General features: G+C 46.7%; 1 protein-coding gene and 1 long non-coding RNA gene across 4 annotated transcripts in view; one reads left to right on the plus strand and one right to left on the minus strand.

The window, feature by feature from the left end:
• Window positions 1-16,874, plus strand: part of LOC310764852 — a 292,721-nt gene that overhangs the window by 256,790 nt on the left and 19,057 nt on the right. The window lies entirely within an intron of this gene.
• Window positions 1,455-16,874, minus strand: part of NKAIN4 (sodium/potassium transporting ATPase interacting 4) — a gene marked incomplete at its 3' end in the record, with an annotated part of 105,621 nt that continues 90,201 nt past the window's right edge. Inside the window, exons 6-7 of one of the 3 annotated variants that reach the window (XM_083619221.1) lie at window positions 7,594-7,678; window positions 1,455-4,723 (exon numbers count right to left, since the gene is read on the minus strand). In XM_083619221.1, coding sequence (XP_083475347.1) covers window positions 4,714-4,723; window positions 7,594-7,678 — 95 coding nt within the window. Of the gene's footprint in view, window positions 4,724-7,589; window positions 7,679-16,874 lie in introns of those variants that run through there. The other 2 variants (XM_083619223.1, XM_083619222.1) reach the window with 2 other exon arrangements.

The following is a 16,874-nucleotide window of genomic DNA, read 5'->3' on the forward strand; positions in this document are numbered from 1 at the left end:
GAAGACCTCCCCTCATGAGGAGGAGAGACACTCAATAAGCCAGAAGGATCAAGGCTTGGTGGGTGGCACATTTAGGGAGGGTCCCAAGTAGGAAAAGATCAAGGATGGAGTAGCAAAAAATGAAAGGAGTAAAGACCTAGTCTGTGGGCAACCTTTGCTCTATAGCAGCTTAAAAAGGTAAAGGGACCCCCGACCATTAGGTACAGTCGTGGCCGACTCTGGGGTTGCGGTGCTCATCTCGCTTTATTGGCCGAGGGAGCTGGTGTACAGCTTCCGGGTCATGTGGCCAGCATGGCTAAACCGTTTCTGGCGAACCAGAGCAGCGCACGGAAAAGCCGTTTACCTTCCCACCAGAGTGGTACCTATTTATCTACTTGCACTTTGACATGCTTTCGAACTGCTAGGTTGGCAGGAGCAGGGACCAAGCAATGGGAGCTCACCCCGTCGCGGAGATTCGAACTGCCGACCTTCTGATCAGCAAGTCCTAGGCTCTGTGGTTTAACCCACAGCGCCACCCGTGTCCCTTCTATAGCAGCTTAGGGCACAGGAAAAGGATGCTACTCTGGGCCTAGCCACCTCAGCGGTGAGTCAATGAGGGAAAAGTTTAACTGAAGGTAGGAACACAGGAAGTTGCTTTATATAGAGTTGGACCAATGGTCCACAGAGCTCAGTACTGTCTACATCAGTGGTGGCCAAACTTGGCCCTCCAGCTGTTTGAGAACTACAATTCCCACCATCCATGACCACTGGTCCTGTTAGCTAGGAATGATGGGAGTTGTAGTCCAAAAACAGCTGGAGGGCCAAGTTTGGCCACCACTGGTCTACACGGATTGTCATAGAGGGATTGATGGGGAAACAAGGCTGATTAAATGGACAGATTTCAGAAGGGTTCTGAGGATGAGAAAAGTTTTAAACTCATCCAAGAGAAGAGCTCACCAGGTGTTTTCCAAAGGGAAGGGACCCCCTGAGATCTTTGGTGGGAAGGTAGAAGCACTGATAACAAAATTTTTGTTCCTTGGTATGTTGTTATTTTTTGAAGGGTGCATTGAAAACTACAATTTCCAAGGGGCAATGTAAGGAGATGCACATGTGCCATCATCACTCATCAGTCAACAGAGCGCTTGGGGGAAAGGTGAGATTCCCCCCCCCCTGAGAATTATCCAAGAAAGCTAGTAAATACCAAACTAATTTTGAACTGAGTTTAACTGAGGATGTTTGCAGAAATGATTTGGCTGTGTGGAAAGGTGATTCCAGAATCCTAATCTAGCCTTATTTCCAATCAGAGAAAAAATTGCAAATGGCAAAATATCTGCCTCCTCCCCTCTCTAGCAATTATTCCCTCTCAGCCGTGCTATGGAGAACAGGACTGTCACCGTCCTTGAGGGAAACGGGAGAAGACAATATCTGCGATGTCTGATCAAAAAACGCTTGAGTGATGGACAAGTCAAATAAGGTTTGTGTATTTAAAGCATTAATTTATTAGAACAGTAACAAAGAACAGAGAGAATCATGCTAATTAAAAACAAACGAACCAAAACCACCTACTGTCTTCTAGAGGACTCCACCATGGAGCCCTTCACAGATCACCAGGTCAGATCACATGGAAATGTCTGCTCAACCAAACCAGCGCAATGGGCCGAATGGTGGTCCCGATCCTTGGCACCCTTGCGTCCTGTGCCACTACGACGATTTGCTAGTGTGTTTCCTTCGTGCTTTCTCCTTGGACCATTGTGGTCCTCTTCAGAGGTGCAGGCATGCAAGTCATGGCTGATGGTCACTAGCGTAACCCTATAGGTTATATGGCTTAATGGAGAGGGGAGAGGGCAGTAGCTGTCTGCCTGTGAATGTGGGCTGTGGACACACGTTTGGATCTTCGCTCTTAAGAACATAAGAAGAGCCTGCTGGATCAGGCCAATGGCCCGTCTAGTCCAGCATCCAGTTCTCACAGTGTTCAACCATAATGCCTGTGGGAAACCAGGGAGCAGGACATGAGGACATGAGTAACTGTACCCTCTTGTGGTTTCCAGCAACTGGTATTCAGAAACATCCCTGCCTCCAGCTGTGGCAGAGGCAGGGCATAGCTATCTTGCAAGGCTGGGAAGAAGGGAGTCCTACAACTTGACTTGGCTCTTAGGTAGCCCACAATCCGATTCACACAATGTCATATTTGAGCATCAGTCGCCTGGCTTCTCAACCCCAGAGAAGAATGTTAAGAACAAGCGTCTTCCTTTCTCCTTTTTAGCATCTGGAAAGTCCTTGCGATATGACTGTTGCAGATGAACTTTTTATTTTTAAAGGCACATGTGGGTTGCCTATGACAGATGCAGGGTCTTAGCATCACAGCAGACGGAACAATTCTGCAGAGAGGCGTCCTTTTCCTTGAAACACTTGCCGCCTTGCTATGCATCAGTATTCTCAAAACGCCACTTGGTTTTGCAGACAACAGTCCAGAGCTTCGCAAGTGGTCAAGTTGTGTAATAAAGTCAATTCCCCGTCCCTATTTAGCACAAAGGGCATTGTCGGTGGGCATGATCGCAAATCGAGAGAGAGTGGATGTAGGAGAATGTGCATGTGTGTGTTAACCAGAAAATGTTCTGCTTAGCATCCATGGGATCCAAAAAGTAATAATTGTGGGGAGGGGGAGGGAGAGAGGGAAGCTAAATGTGGTATTGACGGCTGAAGGAGACCTGATGGCAACTTCAGCGTGGGATTGTGTTCTGGGATGAGGATGGAAGGCAGCAGGTAGACATGGCATGGAGTAGGTGTGAATTGTAGAGAAGGGGAAGCAGTGCAGGTTGGGAGATGGAGCCATCAGTTTGGGGAGGAGGCTGCTATAAGAAAGCGAAAGAACAGGAGAAAACTCTCAGCCACAATATATGTGGCACGTGACTTTTTCTGTGGACAATGGGATAAGATGAGCTCTGCGTAAAGGTAAAGGGACCCCTGACCATTAGGTCCAGTCGTGGTTGACTCTGGGTTTGCGGTGCTCATCTCACTTTATTGGCCGAGGGAGCCAGCGTACAGCTGGCCAGTATGACTAAGTATGGCCAAGCTGCTTCTGGCGAACCAGAGCAGCGCACGGAAATGCCGTTTACCTTTCCCCTGGAGTGGTACCTATTTATCTACTTGCACTTTGATATGCTTTTGAACTGCTAGGTTGGCAGGAGAAAGGACCAAGCAACAGGAGCTCACCCCGTCGTGGGGATTCGAACCTCTGACCTTCTGATCGGCAAGTCCTAGGCTCTGTGGTTTAACCCACAGCGCCACCCGCGTCCGAGCTCTGCTTAAGTCAGTCCAAAAGTCCTTCTAGTCGAGCATCCTTTTGCTCATACTGGCTGATCAGAGGCCTTTGAAAAGCCCCCAAGCACAGCATGAAGGAAATAGTCTTCTCTGCTGCCCCCCAGCAACTGGAACTCACCGGCAAGCTGTCTCTGAGCCTGGAGGAATGCCGACATGACTGACAGCTGCTATCAAGGACATAGCCACCCATGAATTTATCTAATCCCTTTATAAGACCACAAGAATGAAGAAAACATTCGGACAAAGATCAATCTCAGGATCCTTCTAGCATGAAAGGCTTGAGAAATCTGCCATGGCCCATGATATCCATGGACGATCTATATGTTTGTGGAGATCAACTAAGTGTGGGATGTCTTGTTACAAGTGCAGAAACTCGATGTCTCACCACCTTTTTGAAACCGTGGGGTAGCTTTGTACTGCATTGCAGTTAGAACGAGGTAGGCCCACTGAAAGCCAGCTAAAAATAGCTTTGGAGGATGGCTCCAGCAAAGGGGCTTGCCAGGTAGCCACCCAAGCAATAGACCATATGGATGGAACCTTTGGTCCTCCAGATATAGCTTAACTACAGCTCCTATCATCCCTAGCTATTGGTCATGCCTGCTTGGGCTGACGGACATCATAGTTCTCCACATCTCTGCAGACCTTAATGGATGAGGGTACAGAGAGACAGAATAACATAGAATTGGGTTCTAAATAGTTTTCCTATGACATCTAAAAAAACAACCACCACCAAGGAAGTTCAACCAACACGTCGTCCATTATGGGAAACGGTAAGGTGAAACAGTTTGAAGTGGGTTTGGAGTTTGGGGGAGTGGGAAGAACTGTAGAGAAACAGGGTGGGGACAAATGCAGAATTAGTTGGCCCTGCCTGTCATTGGCTCAGCTATGCTCTCTAGCGCCACCTACTGTTGGCCTCCCTATCTTCCACCCTACCTATCTGAATCTCCACTGGATCAGTCCATTTGTCACAACAAAGTGGAAGCAATGATACCTTGGAAGTGAACCGCACTCAAGGGCGCTCCTACGAAAGGTGAGTGCTACAGAGTCAAGTAGAGATTCTCCAGATACCTTCTTCTGATTCTCAATGGAGTGGTGTGGGGAAGGGAAACAGTATTTCCTCCCCAATTCATTCATTCATTCATTCAGTCATTCATCCACAGCAAAACCTGCAAGTCCACTAATGAGCTAGCACATTGAAGAGACATTGGCATGAGTGGCTGGCCAGCAAAACGATATTTGGGCCTGAATGCCCACTTGTCGGAGTTCAGTCATCTTGTTGTGTATGTGCGTATCTGCATGTGTGTCGGTGTTTTTGTGTTCTTTCAAGTGGAATGTAGTTTCCCATCTTTTTGCATCTGGGACATCTGGCATTTGGGGAATCTGGATGGATGGATGAATCTGGATCCTTGTCACTTACGCAGGCCTGCAGAAAGTGGAAAGGAAGGAAGGAAGGAAGGAAGGAAGGAAGGAAGGAAGGAAGGAAAGAAAGAAAGGAGGACAGAAAGACATCAAATGAGAACTCAGAATATGGCACATACTCAAAGGCAGTTGTCAGGGTGCCTTTCCTCGAATACCCTCCTCCCACTAAGAGTATCTAAATTGAGTAAAGTAAGGCATTAACAGGGCATGATATATTGTAGAAAGAGCCTTTCTCTACCTGCCACACCCCCCAAACACCCTGAATTCTGCCTTTGATTTTTTTTAAAAAAGAATATTTTTATGTAAAATATATTTTAAGCAAAAACATGTATATGTGAAATATGCAATATGTAAATTCAGCACGTGTGCGTGGCCATCACTGAGCATGGGGAGGGGCAAAGATGGCAGTCAAGGAGCTATGCAGGCCAATGAAACTCCTTCCTCTTGTCCCTTGGAAATCCTGCTCAGCCTCCATAACATTTTCAGAGAGTGCACCCAGCATGGCCCCTCTACATTACAATTGCAGTCCTGAGGACTGGTAACTTTTTAAGCAGCAAACAATCGAGAAACAAGTGCAAGTCGAGGTTATTGAGGTGCTGAATTCTGAACATGTTTCTGTACGATTGTGGGACTCTCAAAACACACACAGGAGGTATAATATTTCTTCGGTTGCATGCCTGCATGTACCACTAATTAGGCAGGTGGTATTATCGTTTTATACGCGGGTGGCTCTGTGGGTTAAACCACAGAGCCTAGGACTTGCCAATCAGAAGGTCAGTGGTTCGATTCCCCGCGACAGGGTGAGCTCCCGTTGCTCGGTCCCTGCTCCTGCCAACCTAGCAGTTCAAAAGCACGTCAAAGTGCAAGTAGATAAATAGGTACCGCTCTGGCGGGGAGGTAAACAGCATTTCCGTGCACTGCTCTGGTTCGCCAGAAGCGGCTTAGTCATGCCGGCCACATGACCCGGAAGCTGTACGCCGGCTCCCTCGGCCAATAAAGCGCCGCAACCCCAGAGTCGGTCACAACTGGACCTAATGGTCAGGGGTCCCTTTACCTTTACCTTATTAACGTTTTGAAATGTATCATCTGGTTTTCACTGGTATGTCCCAGGATAGGTTACAGCATTTTAAAATTCCGAATTAAAATCAGAATAAGGTGGGGTCCTGAAGCACATATCTCAGGCTAGGGTAAAGAGGTGTATCTTCAGAAAATGCTACCTATTACTAATACTACTAGAAAAATGTCTGTTGTTCTACCTCTCAGGAATCTCCCCAGGCCACAACACTCCTCCCCAGCCTTCCTCCCTTTGTGTCTCTGGTCCAGCTTGCCACTGACACATGGACCCCGGACACTCCTACTCCATGTAGACCTTCATAGGATTGTCCTTTGAATCTACACTGCACCCTTTTTTGGGGTCCTCCAACCCAACCACACACACAAAAGAGACCCCCCCAAGTACATTTTGTTCAGCTCTAAGCTTCCTTCTGCCTGATTAGTAAATCAAGGCGCTGCCTCAGATCCTCCAGAGGCATTGCATATTCCCTCCTTGCAAAACCTACAGTGCTGGAAATCAGTATTTAATCTCTTGCTTCATCAATCTAAACACGGTGACAGAATGGGGGGAAACGCAGTTCCGGACCAAAAACAAAAACAAAACCCAAAGGTGCTGGCGTTTTAAGAGCTGACCTCAGGCCATTTTTGCAAACTGTTGGTGCCAGTCACAAAACGAGATTTCGGAGCAACAAAAGCAAGGACTTCTTCACGCTGAGCACAGTTCATTTACGGAATTCTCTGCCACAAGACGTAGTGACAGCTGCCAACTTTGACATCCTTGAAAGGGGATGGCCACTGTGAGAATAGGATGCTGGCCTAGACGCGCCATTGGGCTCTGCTTAGGTTCTTGTGGTCATGTTGGCTATATGGTTCTCCCAGGACTGGAGGGAGAGAGCCTTAGACTATCCATGCCTTGGGAGTTATTGTAACAAGAGGCAGTCCAGGTGAGCCCTTAAATCTTAGCACTGCTCTTGTAGAACTCAACAGGGAAGTGGAGGGACACAAAATCAGAATTAGCTCTGGCTCCACCTACTGTTGGCCTCCCTGTAGGGATGCGGGTGGTGCTGTGGTCTAAACCACTGAGCCTCTTGGGCTTGCTGATTGGAAGGTTGGCTGTTCGAATCCCCGCAGTGGAGTGAGTTCCGGTTACTCTGTCCCAGCTCCTGCCAACCTCGCCATTCAAAAGCATGCCAGTGCAAGTAGATAAATAGGTACCGCTGCAGTGGGATGGTAAACGGTGTTTCTGTGTGCTCTGGCACTTGTCACAGTCCTCCGTGTGCCAGCAGTGGTTTAGTCCTGCTGGCCACATGACCCGGAAAACTGTCTGTGGACAAACACCGGCTCCCTCGGCCTGAAAGTGAGATGAGCACCGCAACCCCATAGTCACCTTTGATTGGACTTAACCACCATGGGGTCCTTTACCTTTTACCTTTTTACCTTGGCCTCCCTGCTATGATTAGTCTCCAATCATAATGGGGCATTCGTGGTGGATATAGACTGGAGTGTACAAACATCATTCCACTTTTTAAGTTGTTCTCCAATGTTTCCCCAATGTTGCAGCGTTACTGATGTTTGGAGGGCCAGTCTTGCATTATCGCATAACAGAAGCAGGATGAAAACAGATCTGGGAATATTTGTTGCAGGATTCCAGCAGGGAACCCATGGACCATGCACCAATTTGAAACAGAGCAGTATGTCCACCCTGAAACCTTTGCAGGCACAAAGCAGAGAGTCCAACATATATCCGCCCCGGTTACCATCCTGAGCACAAATCATCCCGAATGCACAATTGGAAAGAGGTCTGGAGGGGCCCATACTTACAGGTATGTCTGCTTGAACAAAAGGTTGGAGGGCTTTTCATTGACATGGTAGAGAGGGAATGGGTCAAATCCACCAATGAAATCAACTGAAAGAAAGAAAATCCAAAACTCATGCATAAAACAATGGTGTGGTTGAAACAAAACAGAAGGAGGGTGAAGATGGCAAACAGTAAACCAAAGGGTGAGGGGGTGTGCGGAAAAGACCAAATGCAAAGGTGCTCACCAGCAAAGCCTGAGGGCAGAATCCTGCCAAATTTAAGCACATGCACGCCTTGGTGATTTCAATGGGAGACTAAAGGACAGGCTTCACTCGCCTGCACTGAAATTAAATGAACGTAACCATCCTTAAGGGACGTGGGTGGCGCTGCGGGTTAAACCACAGAGCCTAGGACTTGCCAATCAGAAGGTCGGTGGTTCGAATCCCCGCGATGGGGTGAGCTCCTATTGCTCGGTCCCTGCTCCTGCCCACCTAGCAGTTCGAAAGCACTTCAAAGTGCAAGTAGATAAACAGGTACCGCTCTGGCGGGAAGGTAAACAGCGTTTCCGTGTGCTGCTCTGGTTTGCCAGAAGCGGCTTAGTCATGCTGGCCACATGACCCGGAAGCTGTATGCCGGCTCCCTTGGCCAGTAAAGCGAGACGAGCGCTGCAACCCCAGAGTCAGCCACGACTGCACCTAATGGTCAGGGGTCCCTTCACCTTTACCTTTAACCATCCTTAGCTTTAGCTAGTTTGTTCCCTGGGTTCCTTGCAAACTCCTAGTGTGGTGTAGTGGTTAGAGTCTTGGGCTGTGACCTGGGAGACTAAGGTTTGAATCCCTCACTCAGCCATGAAGCTCAGTGGGCCCATCACTGCCTCTCAGTCTAACCTACTTCACAGGGTTGTTGCGGGAAATTAAATGAGATGGGGCAGAACCACGTGCGCCAACTTGAGTTCCTTGGGATATAAATGTAATAAAATAAATAAACATTTAAAATGGAAATGCTGGCAATGTGGACTTTCATGATGAAATAACCATCCAGGACTACAACATACTTCTTTTGGTCAGGCACCAGTAAAACAATCCAGAAAGGAATGGGTTCCTTTCCACAGTTATCACAGTGATGCAGTGGCTCAAGATTTGGGGTTCCAGCCCAGCTGCAGGAAGGTCTGAGAGGGGAGTCTGAGAGCACCTCTTGAAGTCCTTGTTCCTCTGGCCCACCACAAGCACATCCCCAGCTCCATCTGGTACACAGGCTGAGACCCTACCTGCCCGTGGACTGTCTTGCCAGAGTGGTGCATGCTCTGGTTATCTCCCACTTGGACTACTGCAATGCACTCTACGTGGGGCTACCTTTGAAGGTGACCCAGAAACTACAACTAATCCAGAATGTGGCAACTAGACTGGTGGCTGGGAGTGGCTGCAAAGACTATATTACACTGGTCCTGAAAGACCTACGTTGGCTCCCAATACGTTTTCAGGCACAATTCGGCCCGGTATACCTGAAGGAGTGTCTCCACCCCCATCATTCAGCCCAGACACTGAGGTACAGCTCCAAGGGCTTTCTCTTTGACATCTGGTAGGAGGGCGTTCCACAGGGCAGCACCACTACTGAGATGGCCCTCTGCCTGGTTCCCTGTAACTTGGCTTCTTGCAGCGAGGGAACCGTCAGAAGGCCCTTGGCGTTGGACCTCAGTGTCTGGGCTGAACGATGGGGGTTGAGACACTCCTTCTGGTATTATTATTTGTGTGGGGTGTGGGGGGTATTAGGGGAGGGGTAGTACCTCTGGTGGGAGAACATGTCATGGTGCTTCAGAAACAGTTTGTCCACCTTTGGTCCCCATCCTGCACTTAGCTGTCACCTGGAAGCTCCTGGAAGCTGCCAACATGCGACAGCCATCACACCCCAGGAAATGGCTGGCTAAATGATGGTGGCTGATGGGTCTCAAACTCTCAGTGACTTAGGGACTTCCCCTGCATGAGAAGACAGGCTCTGGTGGATTGAGCGGGCAGGAGCAATACTAGGTCCAACGGTCAAGAAGGTGGTTTCTGTATGTGCTGTAGAGGGAAGTGAGGGGCAGATGGGGCCCATCAACCTGGGAAGGAACCTGGGAAGAAAAACTCTGAGCCTAAACCTCTGCTGCCGTGTGGGATATCTTTGGGAGAAGAAAAGGTTAACCCAGAATGGAGTCCCTAAGATGGTTGGATGGTGCCTTGTATGCCTCCTTCTGGCAACTCCTGCTGCTTAGCTGGTGCCGATCATATTGCTCTACTCTCCTTTGAACCACACCAGTGAGGCCAAGAGAGGAGTCTTCCCTGGGGAGCACAGGACCTCAATAGACACTGCCCAGGTTTGCGCCCCGGAGAGGTCACTTTGGTGCTGCTAAAACAGCAGTTTGACTTCACCCCCAGAAGCGCACTCCATTGTCTATTGAGACAGACAGATGGCAACAACAAGTATGCTGGGAAAGGGGGCGGGTGGCCAATTGAAACCCTGAACAGGCCAACTCTATGCTGCAACATTGCAATGCAGGTCTCAGTTGTTGAACTATCACTCCCAAACTGAGTAAAGTGTGAATAGCGGGTTGCGTTATTGTTTCCGCCTCCCACCCCCACTCCACAATGTCGCGCAAATTGTGTTAGCGCCTGGCAAGGCACCTCTGCGCTTATAACGACTTCCTGCTCCAGAGCAAAGGAGTGTTTTCAAAGAAACCCACAAATGGGAGAGAAAATTAAAAGGCAGCTCAAATTGGCTCAGGTCACTGAAAGGCTCTACTGCTGAGAGTGTGAAATATTGATGGTTTGTCAGTGTTAATTATTGAGGCTGGCATTTCGGAATTGGAATGCCGGAAGAGGGGAGGGGGAAAGGATTTGCTGGGGATGGTGGGGGGGGGCGCTGAAATTAGCTGCTGTGAATTTCTCAATAAATCACTCTCCCCCCGCCAGCTCCGTGACATCTCTATTTTATTGGCTTTTCTCTTGAGATTCACCCTCCCTCACCTAGCCTGATTGACCTCCTCCCCACTCCCCATCAAAGTTACTCCTTTTATTGCAAATATATAGCCATAGTTATTTTAAAACAAACTAATATAATATATATATATATATATATATATATATATATATATATATATATATATACCGCAAAATCCTTTAACCAAACCACAGCCAAAATTAATAATCCAGCTTTTCTCTCCAGCAATAAGTGGGAGTTTTGGTTGATCAAATTACAAGTTATTTCCCACTTCCCTCTTCTCCATCTCTCTCTTTATATATATATATTGCTCAAGTTATAAAATATCAGAGCAGCGTCCAGAGAACCAAAAGTAAGTGTAGAACATACACCCAAAATACCCAGTTAGAATAACAGTATGACATCGGAAGATGATCGGCGGGCAAGAATTAATTAATGATTAATGGTTTAATCATGTCTTTAATTATTAATCAATCCATTAATTCTGGGTTTTCGTTCAGAACAGGTGTGGGTAAACACCAAGGTCTTAAACATGTACCTGAAATTACAGGTGGTTGGAGCTTAAATGAATTTCATGTTAAAAGAGCCCCCTACACTGACAGCCCCATTACTTGGGGCCAGAAGGCAAATGTTAGGATCTCTTTTGCCTCCAAAAGGTTCTCTACCATAGAAGGCAATAGCTTGGCAAAGAGGTTGAAGGGGAGAGTTGTTTAGGACTTTGTAAGCAAGTAAGAAGACCTTGAACCCTGCCAGGTGGCATATAAGCAGCCAGTGTAGCTGCTTCAACAAAGGTGTTCTATTTTGACAACAGTTAGCTCAAGGCAGCAACCTCACGGCAGCATTTTGCAGTAACTGCAGCTTCCGAACCACCTCCAAGGGCAGCCCCACACAGAGTGCATTGCAGCAGTCAAGTCTTGAGGTTACCAGTGAACCGGCTCAACGTGGCCAGATTATGTAACTGTTTAAAATTAATCTCCCAGTGGGGCAATAGATAGGATTTGGCCACTAAGATTGCTTCACAAATTCAATTCAACGGTTGCCCCCTTGGGTAGATTTCATATCTTAAGCACATGCTTTTTTTGTTGCATCAATTAAGTGTTTTAAATTTGTTGTTAGCTGCCCTGAGCCCAGTTTTCTGAACAGGGAAGGGCGGGCTATAAAGAAAAAAATACTACTACTACTACTATTATTATTATTATTATTATTATTTATTATGCTCAAGCAACAATGATAGATTTTAAGTCTATAATCAGAGTGGGGAACTAGATGTTACTGAGAGCCAGTGTGGTGTAGTGGTTAAGAGCTGTAGACTCGTAATCTGGTGAACTGGGTTCACGTCTCCGCTCCTCCACCTGCAGCTGCTGGGTGACCTTGGGCTAGTCACACTTCTTTGAAGTCTCTCAGCCCCACTCACCTCACAGAGTGTTTGTTGTAGGGGAGGAAGGGAAAGGAGAATGTAAGCCGTTTTGAGACTTCTTTGGGTAGTGATAAAACAGGATATCAAATCCAAACTCTTCTTCTTCTTCTACTGGACTCCAACAACATCCCCAGCCAAGAAGGTCAATGGTCAGGGATGATGGGAGTTGCAATCTAAAAATATTTGGAGGACCAGGCAATCCCTTCAGAAGTTGATACCCTCCAGATGTTATTGGACTACAACTTTCATCATCATTGGTCACACTGGCTGGGGTTGATGGGAGCTAGTCCACCAACATCTGGAGAGTATCAAGTTGGCTACCATTGGATAGACTCACCCCACCCGAAGAAAAAAACACAACATCTCTCCTACCTTCTAGTCAACATCTTCAGTAACGTGCAAAGTATCTTAGCATCTTCCTAAGCTCAGTTCTCGACCAAGTACAGATATATTAGCCTAACTAGAGGGGGTGGCAATGAAAGTGGTTCAAGCTGTTCATTACAGGCATTTTAGAGTGTTGTAAATTTAAAGGCCAGCTTCTGACGCAACGCCGATCAATAAAACCACCATGAAGAACACATCTTTTAGACAGTTTCAAGAGAGATTGCTGGAGTAAGTGCTCTTTCCGCCCACCCCAGAATTTGGAAAAGCACTCACACTACTCCACTCAAAATAAATACAGCCACTTACAGCAATTGAACTTAATGTGTTGTTTAACAGGAGATTAGTGACCTGGCCGCAATACTTGTCGAGCCAACCAATAAACACTTAGGGCCCAGTGCAGCCAAAGCTAAGCACTTAAACAGTGCAACCCTAAAGCACAGTCCTCCAGGAATAAGCACAATAAATAAAGACCAAGCTACCTTAAAGTTAAGGGGCGCGGGTGGCGCTGTGGGTTAAACCACAGAGCCTAGGACTTGCTCATCAGAAGGTTGGTGGTTTGAATCCCCGCGACGGGGTGAGCTCCCGTTGCTCCTGCTCCTGCCAACCTAGCAGTTTGAAAGCACGTCAAAGTGCAAGTAGATAAATAGGTACCGCTCTGGCGGGAAGGTAAATGGCGTTTCCGTGCACTGCTCTGGTTTGCCAGAAGCGGTTTAGTCATCCTGGCCACATGACCCAGAAGCTGTACGCCGGCTCCCTCGGCCAATAAAGTGAGATGAGCGCCACAACCCCAGAGTCGGCCACGACTGGACCTAATGGTCAGGGGTCCCTTTACCTTTACCTTTTTACCTTAAAGTTTAGCTCAGGTCCTGTTTGTGGTTTTCTCATAGGTGTTCACCAGGAGGACAGGAAGCTGAATGAGCCATTGGCAATGCCGGATTTACGTATAAGCAGGGGCAAGCGAAGGCGTCGTGACACCCAGGGCGGGCGTCACTACGTACGACTCATGCGCTGTATGTAGCGACACTATACATGTGCTGTGCATAGTGGTTTGCCGGCGCCGGTGCTCCAGCGCCATACGGACGTTGCTGGGATCCTCTGCTCGGGGCTGCAGCTGTGAACAGAGGATCCTCTACATGTGGCTGTAGCGGCAACAGAAGGATCCCACCGCCATCCATACAGCACTTGAGCAGCGCCGGCAGCAAACCACAATGTACAGTGCATGTGCGGCATTATGTACCGCACATGCGTGTGACGCTGCACATGCACTGTACATAGCGGTTTGCCACCGGCGCTGGGATCCTCTGCTCGCGGCTGCAGCCACAAACGGAGGATATTCCACATGCGGCTGTGGCAGAGTGATGGCTGCTCGTGCTGCTGCGAGCCCCTGGGGGGGGGCTTCTTGTCACCCCCCAGACATGGCACCCGGGGCGCACTCCCCCCCCCCGCACCCCTGTTGAGATGCCACTGCGTATAGACTAAGCAAGCTATAGGTTAGGGCCCCACTCTCTTGACCCCCCCAAAATAAAGGAACCCCCCCCGGATGTACATTTCCAAAACATCAGATAAAAAACAAATAAAATAAAACCTCCATACAGCAACAGTTGTTTGTGTTGTGTAGGCTCCTGTGATGTAAGTACAGTAGTACCTTGGGTTACAGATGCTTCAGGTTACAGACGCTTCAGGTTACAGACTCCGCTAACCCAGAAATAGTACCTCGGGTTAAGAACTTTGCTTCAGGATGAGAACAGAAATCACGCAGTGGTGGCGCGGTGGCAGTAGGAGGCCCCATTAGCTAAAGTGGTGCTTCAGGTTAAGAACAGCTTCAGGTTAAGAATGGACCTCTGGAATGAATTAAGTACTTAACCTGAGGTACCACTGTACTGGGCCCCGCCTGCTAGCCTTCTCCCTAAAATATCACTGGTTTGCTCATTTCTATATATAGGGTGCGTACATTCCGCATGGACTGGTTGTAACAATTACTTGGATAAAATACGTATTTTGTTATGTGCAAATGGCTTTAGATACCTATTAGGTCCATAAATTACCATATAGCATATATTCAACAGAAAAAACAGTGGCAATTTGTTGTTGAGAAAGGACAGCTGGACATATAAAGGGCTCCATTACCTTCAATTGCTTACGGCCTCATCAAACCTAAATCTGGCCCTGGCCTTTGGCCTGATCTAGCAAGCTCTTATTATGTTTTATTTATTTACTTACAGTACCTTCCTCCCCTCCTCCCACCAAAATAGGTGCCAGAACTCACCAAGAAGTTGTTACAGTAAGTTGGCTGAGTTCACCGCCCGCAGAGGTGCTAAAAAATATCGCAAGCTTTTTTACCACATGTGGTGGACCTGCCCCAAGGTGAAAGACTTCTGGGAAAAGATTTATAATGAATTGAAAAAAATGTTGAAATATACATTTATAAAGAAACCAGAGGCCTCTCTTCTTGGAATAACAGGTTTGGAATTACCCAAGAAAGATGTTAAATTATTTTTGTATGCCACAACTGCTGCTCATATTTTACTAGCAAAAAAGTGGAAAACCCAAGAATTACAAACGGTGGAAGAATGGCAGATGAAGGTGATGGATTTTTCGGAGCTAGCCGACCTAACCGGAAGAGTCCACGACCAGAAGGAGGAGGAGTATCAGGAAGAATGGACAAAATTTAATGATTAGTTAGTTAAATTTGTTAAGTTAAACTAATGGGAAATAGCTTGCAGAAAACAGATTGGCTTAGGAATTTGTATAAGTTAAGTGAAGTTAAATTTTGAATTGAAAAGATATAAGGATGTTAAATGATTAAGTTAAGTTTATAAGAACTTTGATTAGGAGAGCCGTTAAAAAGATATGCATTGAAATTCAACCAAGGGGAAGCGAGGACGTCATTTAGCAATGTTAATAAGTGTAATTTTAATAAAGTTATGATTTATGTTTGTTTGTGAAACAATTTTCACAATTTTGTGAAAATCAATAAAAAAAATTTTTGGGGGGAAAAACAAACTATGGCAAGCTGTCTCCCTAGCTGGTTTGAGAATCGCTCCCTGGTTCTGGTGCAGATAAATGTGTCCCCTCATCCCCCATTCTCTTAGATTCAGGCAGGTGATTTGGGGGTTTTCCTTTAAAAAGCTCAACAACTTTTGGGGTGTCCTGGTTTTTACTTTTTGAAAGATGGCATCTACTTTTTGAAAGATGGCATCTACTTTTTGAAATATGTGCAATGGGAGAGGCCTGGCTGGAAAGTTTAAAGCCTGTTGCTGCTACACAGGAAACGGATGGACGAAAAGAAAATATGAACTGGCCTGTAGCTTGACCAATCACTGGGAAGAGTGGCAAGGAGCTAGGTGGAGTCACAGATCTAAAAAAAAAAGTGTAGACTTGCACACGATGCCAGCTTCCATTTTGACTTGAAATGTTCATTTTGGGCTTCTCAAAATGTACATAAAGGCAAGTATGTAAAAGCAAGAGGGGGGTGTGGGTGCCAGCCTGTGATGGCGCCCACCTGAGAGGTGTGCCAGAACTGCGCTCTGTTAATTTATATGAATATTTATAGACTGTCATAAAAATAAATCCAAGCAGTTTACAGCAACGAAACATAAATCCGTACAAGAAAAACCACAAAAAGTTGAAAGCAGATATTGATTAACCATGGTGGAAGGATGTATTCTTAATTGCCTGCTTTCTTATAATCTCATCTCTTTCATACACAATTGATCACTGCACTCATCTCCTCAGGAGGTTCGTTCCATATGGTGTGGAAATCAGGCCTTTGCAGATCCCTCTGAACCCTTTTATCCCAACTCGATCCCTGAGATCATGTGCAAGAGCATCACTGGGCATTCCGCGAGTCGGTGAGGCTCATTTGACAATAACAAGAAACCAAGACTTACTATCACCATCCCTGTATTGTGGAATACTCTGCTAGCTGGTTTTCAACAGGCACCCTCTGTTCCAACTTTTAAATACCTGCCTCAAACTTTTCTATTCTGCCAGCGTTATGCAAGCAATTAAGAATAGATCTTAATAGTTAGCTGATTTCTGGTTTCAACTTTTTACGTGGCTTTTATTGCATGGTTTGATGTACAATTGTTGTTAACCACTCTCATGTTTTTTTATGAATAGCAATATAAATATATTTTTTATAAAGAATACACTGAGCCCCACAGTAAATGTAATAGATGTCACCGCATGAGCTCATTGGAAGCCCCCAACAGAGCAAACCTTGGGGTAGATTTGCAGAGCCAGAATAAGTAGCCAAATGTTGCCACACTGAGAAATCAGCTTGTTAGGGTTGCCATCTGACTGAAGAATTCGTCATTGACTGGTAGTCTTGTGGAGTGGTAAAAGTCTTCTGGGAAATGATATATAATGAGTTAAAGAAAATGTTTAAGAAAACCTTTGTTGAGAAACCAGAAGCTTTCTTGTTAGGTATAATAGGTGAAGAGATACCAAAAGAAGGTTTAGACCTTTAAAGCCCTATGCGGCCTAGGACCCACATACCTACGGGACCGCCACTCTGGTATGCCCCGC

The sequence above is a fragment of the Podarcis filfolensis genome, assembly GCF_964270895.1.
Source record: "Podarcis filfolensis genome assembly, chromosome: 6".
NCBI classification, from domain to species: domain Eukaryota; kingdom Metazoa; phylum Chordata; class Lepidosauria; order Squamata; family Lacertidae; genus Podarcis; species Podarcis filfolensis.